This window comes from Triturus cristatus, chromosome 4_1 (assembly GCF_964204655.1).
Source record: "Triturus cristatus chromosome 4_1, aTriCri1.1, whole genome shotgun sequence".
Taxonomy (NCBI): domain Eukaryota; kingdom Metazoa; phylum Chordata; class Amphibia; order Caudata; family Salamandridae; genus Triturus; species Triturus cristatus.
This window is the reverse complement of record NC_140585.1, coordinates 1,272,279,350-1,272,293,652: the sequence shown is the minus strand read 5'-3', so window position 1 is coordinate 1,272,293,652 and position 14,303 is coordinate 1,272,279,350. Positions and strand designations below refer to the sequence as shown.

Below are 14,303 nucleotides of genomic sequence, written 5' to 3'. Positions count from 1 at the left end.
TTGTCCTGGTTCGGAATTTTGATAGGAAAAGCCAATTGGATCCTAGGTGGAAGTTGCCTAAGCAGGTCCTGCTGACGACCAGAACAGCTGTGAAGATCGAAGGACGGAAAGGATGGGTGCATTCCACCCATATAAAAAAATTTCATGGACTTCCTCCTGACACAAACAGTACTTCCCGTGTGTCTTCCCCCATTGACTCAAAGCTACCTTTGGCTGAGGCCAGTAGCACCGAACTCTATAAACAGAAACTCAGGTCCAGATCTAAACTGTCGGACGATTTGATTGTTTAAGTCCTCTCCAAGGTGAAGCGGTTGAATCTGTCCCGACATGTATCCCTTAGGTCTGAATGATGTAGAGTCCAGAATCATAATGAAACGACATGCTTATTGTAAATTACTGCGTAACCACTGTATTGTGACTTTATTAATTTTGTTTTCCTTGAGTTTTTTAATAGTTATTGCAAGTATATTGTTGCATATGTATTATCCTGTTTCTAAACGTGTTCTCAATATAACTGATGAACATTCTTTTAGTGACCTACCCCCACATGAGTTGTCCTATAGACTTGCGCTGCGCAATAACACATTCATTAGTATGTTACATCATTCCCATCAGACTAGTAATGCCACCAATTGTTGGGTGTGTGGCCGACTCCCTCCCTATCAGAATAACAAAGGAGTTCTGCCTTTTTTTCCACATCCATTTACACGCAATGGCTCCTGTGGAGCATGGTTTAGTTTATTAAATTCCATAGACCCAGACACAGCAGTTTATCAACAACATTGGATATGGGGAAATCTGAATCTAGTTTTATTCAAAGTCTGTCACCCTAATAAGGAGGGTTACCCCAGTAGAACAGGAACTGATTTAGAAAATGAAGTGTATAAATTAGGTAATTTTACGCCTAATCTTATGATTTTGAATGTCAAATCCGAAGTTGAACTAATTCTGCCCACTATGTCAGTATTTCCAGTTAAGGGTGAATTATGTGTGAGAAAAGTTGGTTCCATACATATGGGCCATAGCCAATGCGTTACTACAGTAGAATATAGTGATCAAGGCAAATCTTCATTTAGAGCTTCTCGCCATTCTTACTTTATATGTGGTCAGACGGCATATATGCGTCTGCCTCTAGATTGGGATGGTACCTGTTATATAGCATTCCTTCTGCCACCTGTTTTCCTAGCTTCCCCTGATTATTATCGAAATGTTCATTTAGTACACAATAGAGAGCGAAGAGATCTCCCAGTTGTCGATTATACTGAGACGGCATGGGACAAGTATGTAGATTTCAATAAAGGTATCTTTCCCTATATAGGTACAATATCAAATAGTAAGCTGATACGCAGACTCACCAAGACTCTTGAAGCTGTAGTAAACGAGACTATAGCCGCCCTAGGCAATCTGACAGAGGAACAATCAGTGATGAGAATTGTTGTTCTCCAGAATCGTCTTGTCCTTGACGTCATCCTGGCCGATAGGGGCGGAGCTTGCAGGGTCATCGGATCCAGCTGCTGCATATTCATACCAGAAAATTCGCCATCTGTATATAAAGCTATAACACGCCTTCATAAGATTGTAAGCCAGATACACGAAAATCCAGGCACTTGGACGTGGTCCGGGTGGTTTTGGAATGTGATATCAGCCTGGGGATGGAGAGTTCTATCTTTCCTAGGTATTGGCCTTCTTATGCTCTTCAGTTGTTGTCTATGCCTGCAATGTGGACCAGCGATTTGTGGTCTGTGTGCCACATCGTGTATTCCACATCAAGGTTTTGGCTCAAGATCCCGGAAGAAGAAAGAAGAAGAAATGATGCTCCATGAGCAAATCGATGGAATGATGAAGATTAATATCTCTTGAAGGGCAAGAAGGGGACAAGGAGGGAATGTGGAAATGTGGATTTTCCTGGTCAGTTATGTCCCCTATCTTGGACCCCAACGGTTCTATATGCATGTTACAAGTACATGTATGTTCCCTCCAGTTCCAGTTTCTAAGACGCAAACATATGTGTGTCTACCGTCAACATGTTCTCTGTCAGATCCGCCATCTATGGGCTGGATATTCGATTCCTAGGTATGAAAGGCCACCGACTTTACATGGCTAAGTTACTCCATTTTTACAGTTCAGGCGAGTAGGCCCGATTCTGTCCTCAAAGCCTTTCCCTGCTCTCTGTCTCTGACAGCTTCAGCTTGAGCTCGCATCTGTATCCATGAACTTTGTCCTACTCCCTGTGCAGCTAACGGTGCCTGCCTCGGCCAGTTTTCGCTTGTCTGCCAAGAAGTTGTATTTCACCTTCGAATTATCTATTTTCCCCCTCAGCCGATGCATTCCTGCCTAGTGATTTAGGTAAACATTTCCTTTAGCTCACAAGCAAAGGACTCAGCCTTTCCGTCCTCCTGCAAGTGATTCATAGCCCTGTTGCTATGGAAAGTTTTCTGCCCCTCGCATCTCATATAGACACTTAGACGCTTGTACACGCACATAGTCAGTATAGAATAGATTCTGTCCGAGAGTCTCTTCCTTGTGGATAACATAGTTCTTTAAACATAGGATGTTAGATATGATTTGGGATTAGGTTGACATAACCCCAGACTTCTCGTCTCCACATGTAGAGCTAAATGTCAAGTCCCCTTCACCCCCTAGTTACACGTCAATCACACGTCATGCTGCCGCGCGCGCATCTATGCCAAGTATTATCTTATAGATCCACCTATGTCTGATAATCCTAACCAATCATGTTTCTTTTATTCCTTATTACGCCTAGTTTCGATTATGTCACTGTCACGTCATTTTTCTTATCAAATGTTACGCCTTCTACATTCGTTTCATTGTAATGTACTTATTATAAAAATACATGTCTGTTAATAAATTATTGTACTTCACTTCCTGAACCCTCGTGGTGACGGAACCTGAAGGCCGCCACTCGAGTCGGCCATTTTGAATGGAATAAAGCCCATTAGAGAACCTCTTATACCACGGATTCTGCCTCTTGTTATTTTGAGCTATTTTACTTTATTTTAAGACTCCGTACGAAATTCAGTCAGGTAATATTTATTTTATTTACCACACATCGAGTCAAACTAACCTGTTACAGAGACATTTTGATTGCTAAAATGTGAACATCTTTTTTTGCAGATTTTATATAGCGCGAACTCGACCCGAAGGTATTGGAGCGCTTTACATGAGCATCGGTTACGTTACATATTCAGGCACGGGGAGATTAAGTGATGTGCCCAGAATCACAGGATGTGGACGCGCCCCCGAGGCTCGAACCCTGGTTTCTAGCACCAAAGTCGGCAGTCTAGCCGACGGACTATATATATATATATATATATATATGTATATATCCATGCAACAGAACTCCTGGCTACTTGTCAGATTTGCAAATTTGGGCCGCACTGTACTTCTGCCAGGAACCTTGGCTAACGAGCATGCCCCTTATCCAGTGGGGAATCTTCAAATTAAGAAAACATGCCGGCAAGTGTCTGGGTCACGGTGCAAACATTTACAGTGTATTGAACTCCAGCCTAAGGGAAAAGCCTCACCCCCTCCTCTTCATCAAGAAGAAACAATGACCAGTGATATTTTAATTTCACATAAAATAATAATGAGACATAATTAAGATCCCAAATATATACCTGTGCTGTTATTAAAATGGGTAGGGGTTGCAAGTGTGATAAGGGTAACGGTTGGGGTCAGTATTCATTTTAGACTTGTACCTTTATCACTGTCAGTACATTGTATACTGGATTTTCAACCCTTAAGGGTTTGTGATTATTGGTTTCTGTTTATTGTATTACTTAATTATTGCGTTATTCCACATGGAATCCTGTTTTAGGCTTTGTTTTTCATATCAGAACGCAACCTTATTTAAGACAACGATTATGACCTCTATTGGAGTGCAATAAAATAAACCTTATTCGGCGTCAATATCGTTATGACGTAGATGTCCACCTCAACACTGACTGCTTTATGATACATTGGCATCAGCCTTAGCATAAAGCACAGTGTAAGACAATGTTTCTTAACATGAAGAACTATAAGATATTGGCTTCCTTTTCGACACAGAACGCCCTATTAAACATTTGCTTATACACAGAGAACTATGGAAGACATAGACGATCAACTTGACTTGGAGCACTGTATCAGACATTGACTTCCACCTCTACTTGGAATAATATGCAAGACATAAACATTTGCAAGTGGAGTTCTAAATAAGAATTAGGAGAAGTGTGTAACTTTCCACCTTAACATGGTCAGTGGTCCAATTAAATCCCCTTTTGGAGTGCTAGGGACATGTTTGAATTCAGGGCTACTTTTTGGTGCTGTTCTAATCCAAAAGCATCTAAATAACTTAACTCAAGCATTGCATAGGGCAAGGAAGACATTGACTGCAACCAAGAAACATAAAGCATGATACAAGACATTGGTTTCCAATAAGGGAACAGAAGAGGTGAGGCACAATTTTTGGAACCACTACCTCATCATCACAGTGAATAGTACTGTAACAAGCCATCATGTCATCTGGTATTTAGGGTGACAAAAAAACAGAAAATTGGTTCCCAAATTTGTTGTAATGAACGTACACCACAGTTGTTCGACATATTATGGCTTTCCTGGTTTCTCACACTGGAGAATTGTTGCTTCAGGTAAGTAAAATGTCTCCCCCTGCTTTAAGCAGAAATCTACGCGCGTGATTTTACTGTGACAGGTAGTAATTTACCTGTCAGAGTGTCTGAATGCAAAAAGATGAGCACTTAACTCACCTTAAAAAAATGTAAGTGGAATAAACACTAATTCCTGTTCCATGTTTGACAGGATCAAAAAAAAACTTTTCAAAACCTGGTACTTTGATAAGATGTTTACATTAATGTGGCTGCAATTATGTAGCTAACCATTTTGTTCTTGCTAAAATGTTTTATGTTGCACTGAAGCTTTTTGGGCAGTGAGCCAACAAAATAAGAACATTTTAACAGGATGTACTGTACAATCTGTGCAAGAACAAACACCATATGAATTTTGTACATTAATACTTTTAGTTTGTGTACTCTTTGGAAAGTTTTGCATTGACTTTTTGATGCGTATTTTTTGTTTTCCCTGTTAGTAAACATAACAATAAAATTATGCTTTACCTCTAGAACTTACTACCACATTTATACATTTCATTGCACTGTGAAGAACAGATGCTACTTATATGCAACCAAATTGCACTCCAGTTCTCAATATTGGAAGGATAAAAAGATGAAAGGTTGTTCAGCTCTTAGGGATTTCAACCTTCATTGTTAAGGCCACAATCAGATCTCAAAAACAATAGCTTACACCGGTTTACCAGTTTATCTTGGCTTTTTGTTCTTATTTTGTGGAGTGGAATAGAGGATCAAATACATTAGTGCACACGAGGGTGCACTTACAGCAAACAAAAGTCACTGTTGTACAATAATTGTAGTGTCCTTCCCAGCCAACCAGTCAGGTCTTTGTGGCAAGCTTCTTCAGGATGAACTACTACAACTCTTAAGTATGATTAACTCTTCATTATAGGGAAAGTAAACTGTCTTAATAGTGCTAACTCATGCCTGTAAATCCGTAGTGCAGCTACTGTGGAAGCTCTATGTCACGATTTACATTCTGACTATATTATCACAGCTTTCGCTAAAAGAAAATTGTCTCTCGATGAGCTGTGATTCAACTCAAATTACTTATTTTGTCCTACGTTTCAACTGATATGGCAATCACGATGCGATATTCCCACATCTGCCATTACTGATGCCATGGATACCAGGGGCATCTGTAATTCTGAGATGCAGGAATATCATAGTATTTTGAAGTCACACTTATTTATTTATTATGGTAGTAAACGTCCCTACTGGAGCCTGTGAGGGGCTTGAGGTGTTCTGGTCGGTGTGCAAAATGATGCAATATATGGAGTAAAATATTTTTGCTTCATAGAGAAGCATAATATATTTTTTTTGTCATGTAATCAGGAACTTCATAATAAATGTGATAGACAACTGTGTACTGTGTCACAACAGGGGGCACATGTCATTATTCAGCTTTATTACTCATGGAGGAACCTGTTTATTTTCCCGAAAACGCTTCATCTCATATTGTGGAGTGGCACCTAACTTCAAAGCACAATCAACTACATAATATAGACCTACATCAGGGTGAGCCATTTGTCAGGTCTTGACTCTTGGCAAATGTTTGTCCAATTCAAGCACTTACACAAAATAGAGTTTTCCCATTGTAAAGTTAAAGACTCTCACTGTCTGAATTCAAATCCTAAACACAGAGACTGCATTCAATACCTTTAAGACTGCCCATAGGGAAATGTCTGAATGCGACCGAATAGTGTTTGTCGCATCCTAATGAGGCGGGTGGGGCCACATACCGAAGGTTTATGTTTAAGAGTTTAATCACCCCCTAAATTTTTAATGTGGCTAGTACTTTGTCTCGGACCTTGGAATCATCCCATTTTTAAGTGGCTCCAATTCAAGTAGGCAAGCGTATCAAGGCACTGACAAGTTGCCAAGGCACACCTCACACAATGTGCTCGGTTTTAGAAGCCACAGTTGACACATTAACCATTATACCTTGCCCCGTAGGAAATTTATTGTCCCAATTCTTAAAGAGATGATGGCAAAAAGATGCCGCCCAAGGTTTTTAGAATTGCAAAGAATGGACACTGTATTTATTGTTGCTTCTTTGACAGAATTTTTTAAATATGTTTTAAACTGCGTATATCGATGGATGGATAATTCTTAACCGTCCATATAGAAAATTTGCACCTCTCCCCTGTAATAGCAACTATGTATTGAGTCATTTTTAATTGTATTTATATTTTTGTTGCTTTTATGGTTACTGTTTGCTAACCGAATAAAGTACATTTTTGACTTTTGACACATTAACCAGGAAACCACAAGTCCTTTTATTATGTCACTTTATGTAAATAACAGTGCAAACCAGTCAGGACAAGTGCCAAAATCAAAGTGAGCTCCAAATTAATAGGTTAACAAACCCACCTGCATATGCCAAGCCTTAGCTACAGAAATAGAAAGACAATTACGCCAGCAAAGCTCGATAAAAAGAAATAGAAGGCTACCGGCAGAAATAAACCCTTTGTCACAAACTGAAAAAAAAATAGCATGCAACGGCATCAAGTAGGAGTTTAAAAAAATACAATAACAGGCCCACGAGGAGCAACCATACAGGGAAAATAACATTTAAGAATGAACAACATGGTAAGGTTCCGTATTTGTACAAATAAACAGTCTACAGCTCAGCGCTGTACAGAAAGTGCACAGAATGCAAGGCCCATCCTATTGATTTGCCAATGAGTACTTCTTTACCCCAGGCAGATACTCAGTTTTGTTTTTGTGCTGTTACTTTCAACATGGCGTCTTTAAACTGCACACGCACGACCCATATTTCCTCTCACCATCTCTGATACCCCAAGGCAGGCACTCACGTCTCAAGTTGCTGAAGAGATGTCTTCATGGACTTGACCTGCTGGAAGTGACAGGACATATCGGTGGCTAGAACCATCTCGATGACCAGGGACCGCAGCTCCCTGTCAAGAGAAAGAAAGCAGACAGAGAAAGGCTTAGTAATAGAGCACACATATCATCAGAAATCTGCGAAGAGTGTCAAATACGGTATTATTTGTTCAAGAAAGGGGTACAATCAGTTTATAAAGGATCCGCCATTGAAACCGCATGTGCTGCTGTGATTCCATCTTATCAGTGAAGTGGTGGGGTTTGTGAATCTTCCTTCAGGGACAGAGATGGAAACAAACGGATGCCCTCCGTTTTTAACAGGAAATATACATTAGGCTATTTTTGGTCGTTGCTCCCCTGAGCAAGTTTCTAATCTTATTTAGGAATCAGAGGTTAAATGACCTGTAAAAAGCCACTGAGCCATTAAATTATCCTATTATGAATGATGTGCAATGTAAAGAAACATGAGCTGACCCTATCATTTCAGTGCGTCACATAAATATGGTTATTAAAATTCTCTAAGACTTGGGTCAGGATGTTAAAAGAGGAGTTAAAAGATAAGAGATGTATGGTGACTGCAAGCATAGTGAGTGAGAGAGCGAGAGGAAGCACAAAAGAAATGCCAATTACAGGGAGGGAAATGAATGAGGTATAATAAACAAGAAAAAAGAAAGAAAGTAAAAAGTAAATAAGTAAAATAAGGATGAGATGCTTGTGAGATAGATGGGGGCCATTACATAAAGAGTAATAGTGAGAGAAGGGAGAAAGAAAGATGGTGGCAATTGTGAGAAGGCGGGAAAGGAGGTGCACACAAAGAGGCGAAGGTGAGAAGGTAGTAGGGGAAGGAGGCAATAGATGAAGAAACAGTTGAAGTAGAAGAGGCAGTAGATAAAAGAATAGAAAACATGGTTTAAGGGCAAAAAAGCTGCACAAATAAACTGAAGGGATTAGATAAAAGGGAATGTAAAAAGAGGGAGCAAAAGAAGGAAATGGTAAAAGGGAGTAAGGAAAAAGGTGGAAAGTTGAGGGGGAACACTGAGGAGGGAGAAGAGAGAGGGAGGAGCCATTAGGTGAAGAAGGATAGAAGGAAGAGAAAAAAGAAAATTTAAGTGTGGGCAGCAGGGAATCACTAAAAGTTAATTTTATCGTGGTTCATATATTGGGCTACAGATTAAACAGTGGGACTATATATATATATATATATATATATATTCACTGAAAAAATCATAGGTTTCACACAATTTTTAGTTAGGAATTAGCATTTGTCATCAGTGATGTCATGAGTGATGTCACTGACCATGTCATGAGTGATGTAATATGTGACATCATCAGCAGTGGATTGCGGACGCGCGACTTATAGTTAGCTGAACTAACTATAACGGGGGAATTTCATTGGTTTTTTACGAGTGAAATGTCCAGCTAACTATAACATGTGTGAAACCTAAGGTTTTTTCAGTGAATTTGCTAGGTTTTTTAAATGCTATTTCCTAACTATAACGTGTGTGAAACCTATGGTTTTTTTAGTGAATTTGCAAGGTTTTTTAAATGCTAATTCCTAACTATAACGTGTGTGAAACCTCTGTTTTTTTTAGTGAATTTGCAAGGTTTTTTAAATGCTAATTCCTAACTATAACGTGTGTGAAACCTATGGTTTTTTTAAGTGAATTTCAAAGGTTTTTTAAATGCTAATTTATGAATGTATTATTATATTTTTTAAATATTTATTTTACAATAAGCTACCTATGTATATAGTTATAGATTAACTTTATCCTGTAATATGGAATGGCTCAGTTTTTTTTTTTTTTTTTAATTTGGATAGAGTTGAACAGCATAGTTAATATCTTCTATAAACTTATAAACACTTTTAATTTTTGTTTTTGCAGTGCACGCATGCGTACGTGCTCCGTGTGCGCATGCGTACGTCGTGCGTGCTCCGTACACGCATGCGCACGTGCTCCGTACGCGCGTGCTCCCTACGCGCATGCGCGCGTGCTCCGTACGCGCATGTGTGCGTGCTCCGTGCGCACACCGTGCACGCATGGTGCGCGCACGGCAAGTCCTGTGATTTAGAAACAACACTTTTCATTGGTTTATAGTAGTTTCAGGTCATGTGATTAAGAAACAACACTTTTCATTGGTTTATAGTAGTTTCAGTTCCAGAAACTTCCAACACCACACCCACTCCCCTCATTAATACTTCTGATTCCCTGGGAGAAGGAGCTGAGCAGATTTTCCAGTACTCCAGTACTTGAGAATGGCAGAGCAGCAGTCATCTTCTGGGAGTGAGCAGGAGACCCTTGTGCCACAGAGACAGAGGAAACAGAAAAACTCTTTTATATGGCAATTTTTGACTTTTCCAGAGGGGCAGAAGAAGGTGAATGCTCCAAAAGTCACCTGCACTATTTGTGGTGGTGTCTTATCAAGAGGAGATCCTAAAGAGAAATACTCTTTTAGTATCTTCACTATGATCAGGCACGTTAGAGATGTACATCCTATGGCTTATGCTCGAGCTGCTAGAGAAAACCCTCCAGCAGCTCAGCCGAGCACATCCGCAGCAGCTCAGCTGAGCACATCATCGGCAGCTCAGCCGAGCACTTCATCTGCGGCGGCAGCTTCACCTGCTTCTGTTCCTCTGGATATACACCCTCTTTTCAAGAGGGTGCATATACGGTGCAATGCGTGCAATGCTCTTCTCTCTTATGGGGACACCAGCATTCCCCTAATAGAGAGCAAGATACAGCAGCACACATGCGGCACCCTATAATTTTTTTCATTTTTTTGTTCCTCTGTTCCTCAATTAACACAACGGCTCATTTTAGAGCCACCTAACATCTAAACACTTAAATTTGATTTTTAATTCTATTTTTTTTATGATTTATTTTCTCGCACCGTGCGCGCACCCCGCGATTTAAAAAAAAAAAAAATGTTTTTTTCACCCTTCATGGTCCTTCAGGGACCCCCTGCCAAAAGCTAGGGGGTCAGGAACTCTGTACCCTGCCCCCTTTTCATGTTCTCCACCTTTCTTATTCACTGTCACACACAAAATGGCAGACAACACTTCCTGATTTCGACCGATTCTAATGTTGACTGACATGTAGCCACCAATCAGAATTACGCTCGGTGCGCGCAAATAGATATTTATGTACTTTTAACTGCAATTTTCTCAGGAACTACTGAACAGATTGACACCATATATGCAAAAGGCACATCCCTGACCTGAGGACTACCTCTTTGCCAAATTTCAAGTAATTCTATTCAGCCGTTCGGGCTGTACCTTCGACTAAAGGTCCTATGGGAAAATGCATGGGGAAATCGAGTTTTGGGACCCCTCTTTTTTCTTAGCCCCCGCTTGACGAATCAGCCCGAGACTTCCAGGGTAGGAGCTGAGCGGAGCGCCCCATTAGTTTTGAAAAATTCACGATATATATGAAAATCAAAGGTTAACGGTATGCTACAGTTAGTTGAAAAAATCCGATAAAATACATCGTTTTAAATTAACAAAACCACTGAAATTCACAAGTTATAGTTATCTTAAGTTACTATGCCCTACAGTAAATTTAACTTGTGCCTCGCCATGTACAGTCTTGTCATCAATGATGTCATTTTAGATATTGCAGTGATATTATCAATGGTGTCATAGAACATGTCATGAGTGATGTACTATGAGGTAATTAGCAGTGCATGACGAGGGTGTGAATTATAGTTACTTTAGGGCACAAGTTATTGTTACTTGAGATAACTATTACGTGTGAATTTCAGTGATTTTCTTTGTTTCTAATCATTATGTTTTAACTGACATTTTCATCTAACTATAATGTCACTTTAAACTTTGTTTTTTTCAGTGAATTGGTAGGTAAAAAAAAAATTAAAGTAAGATATTATTAGAATTCCTAACTATAACGTCACTTGAACCTTTCGTTTTTCAGTAAAGTCAGATGTCCATCGCTGTGTGTGGCATGGGTTTGGGCCATCAACTTGAGGTGTGTGTCCCAACACCCACAGCGCACGCCTTCAGCTTCTAGCTCAAATGGACCAAAAGTTACTATAAACAGCCCAAACATAGTTCACCCTGTTTGGAAGGCCCTTTGCAAAAGATGACTGGCCATCTTTCTGTTGCTTTTCACTGTATTTGGTTGTAAAAAATGACATGAAATGTTTGCCCTGACAGTGTTATCATGAGTAAAAATGACATAATAATGAAGTAATGCTATCATCAAATATATATAGCATATTACAGCATAATCTACATTTTCTTGATGCCTAATTTAGTCAATCATGCCACATGATTTGGTCCTCTTCTGCCACATAAATACGGTGGCCCTGTGTATACTGGTAGAAAGTGTTGACACCTCAAGGGTCATAATGAGCATGTCATGCTCCCAATATAAATGATTCTTTAAAACAATCAAGGTATCCTTGATGTGCAAAGGTAAACTGGAAACAAATGGTCTTATTTAAGAAGCTATCAATATATTTCGACTTATTCTCAAATATGCTCTTTTGAGCTGCAATTATAGTTCTTCAGAGGGTGTTACTAACATTTTTGTGTACTTTTAGAATGAAGTGAAAAATTGATAACTGAAGACGATCCTCTCTTTAAAATGTATTTTTCATCCCAGTTTATCAGTCCAGGTTCTCCCCACTCACTCCGGTCACTAAAAATTCATTCTTGACCTACAAATATTCAATTGTCTCTATTGTTTTTTAATCATTCAATATCCTCCAGCAGTCTGTATGCTACTGCTATATTCATGGGTGTATGATGAAACGACTCCCTAAATCACGCATGCCTTACCAACACAATCTTAACAACGACCACATCTTTACCACACATGCCTTCAAAACTAATTTTGTTGTATAGGCATGATTGGTAAAGGTACATGTGTTGTCAAGACCACAACCCAGCCCCCCTGAGCCCTAAAATCATCCTGCCACCAGCCCTGTAATCTACCCACCCCAGCTCTAAAAACTACCATGACCCCCACCCTTAGCCCCAAAACTCAGCACCCAGCGTAAAAACTACTCCAATCCCCAGTGCCCCGGTACCCCAACCTCCTGTACTTCCTGTTCCTTTCCTTCCTGTTCCTCTCCCCGCATCTGCTCTGCATCTAGACCGCTGACTGCCTCAACCACACATATGCCTGGTTAAGGCATATGCATAGTTAAGGCAAGCGTGAGTCTGCTTGCGTTGAAATGGCACGTGCGGTTAAGCCTGCATTGTAAATGTAATTTCCCCATATACACATAGTCAAGAAAAAAACATTTCCACCTTTATCAGAACTATGCACACCACAATTCTTGTTTCCATGGTTGTTCGAAGGCAGTTTCCTCCTCTTTATGTGGACTTTCTAATAACCTTGGCTTGAACATTTCTCAACTCACTGAAACAGCCTCTGAAAAGATACCAGTATTATCATGTGGAGTTTGTGGTATAAACTTACATATGGGCTTGGCGACCATACCCTTGAATGTAAGGCATAACACCTAGGTGAAAATATTACCACAATTTAAACTGTTTTTAAGAAGGTCATCAGAATCAGAGGGAACCTGGCCTGTAAAAGTGATCATATAATCTACATGTTGACATGTTTTTCCCCAGAAATCTACATAGGTACCACTGTCTTACATACAGATAAACAAATACAACAACACCTGAAGGCTTTAAAAAACAATGAGACCAGGTACCCTTTAGTGAGACACTTTCAGAAATATCATAGCAGGAATTAAGCCACTATGAGATATAGTGTAATACATAGCATCCTGAGGAAGGCTAGAGCGGGTGACAAGGAAAGAGAGCTGTGTAGACTGAACTTGTTGTACATCTTGAAACTGGATTCAATAGAATCATGAGGTCTAAATATTGATGAGGAAATGTATGTTCAACTTTAAAACCTCTGCTGCTTTGCCTCTAGCTAGGGAACAGGATGCAGGACTAGTTTTAATAAATACTTTTCTTTATATTTTTCCAGATTTGTTCTGCCTTGTTTCTGAAACTCGCTAAACAGTATACCTACTTGGTTGGATAAGAGGAGATGCAGATGTATACAGAAATTGAATAGATACTGTTCACTGTGATTTATCAGAGACTCTGCAATACATTAACAGGGCTTTAGATGATCATTAGACAAGCACCTTTAGGAAATTATAACTGCTAGAAGCTTCTCAGTCAGGTGAAATTGAAGGAGCTTAATATTTCTATGCAAGGGAGTAGAATTGTGTAAATAATATTTATCAAACATGAAGATGTAATAATGAACCTCATAGTGTAATATGTTTTCTATGATCATTATGAATGCTGATCTTTTGGTACACAGAAAAATGGCATCTCGTGATTACCAATGATGAGCGTGATGGTAAATATAAGAACCTAACAACTCAATATAAAGCTAAATGAGTGTTCATCAGATATATTTTACATTTATGAGGTGAATTATCAACTTATGAAATATGAAAAACAGTTAGATGATACTACAATAGTTAGTGAGGTTTCTTTTCAGAGTTTGTTTTTTATATAGCACGAACTAGACCAGAGAATATCAGGTATCAGAGTACTTTACATGAGCACCAGTTTTGTTACAGATGGACACATTCATTTTTGTTAGGCATGGGGAGATTAAGTGATTTGCCCAGAATCACAGGATGTTGAGAGTCGTCGCCAAGACTTGAAACCAGTTCACAAGCTTCAAGGTCAACTGCTCTAGCTGTAAGACTACATCCTCTCCAGTACTTTGTTTATGTTCACTATGCATGCAGCACTCACACAGCTTATAATGCACTCAGAAAATGGCATCTGACATTTTGATCAACATC

General features: G+C 39.5%; 1 protein-coding gene across 2 annotated transcripts in view; it reads right to left on the bottom strand.

The window, feature by feature from the left end:
• Positions 1 to 14,303, bottom strand: part of PDE1B (phosphodiesterase 1B) — a 1,345,653-nt gene that overhangs the window by 153,527 nt on the left and 1,177,823 nt on the right. For both annotated transcript variants that reach the window (XM_085654771.1, XM_085654770.1), the window contains one exon: positions 7,466 to 7,567. In XM_085654771.1, the coding sequence (XP_085510897.1) occupies positions 7,466 to 7,567 (102 nt within the window). The remainder of the gene's footprint in view (positions 1 to 7,465; positions 7,568 to 14,303) is intronic.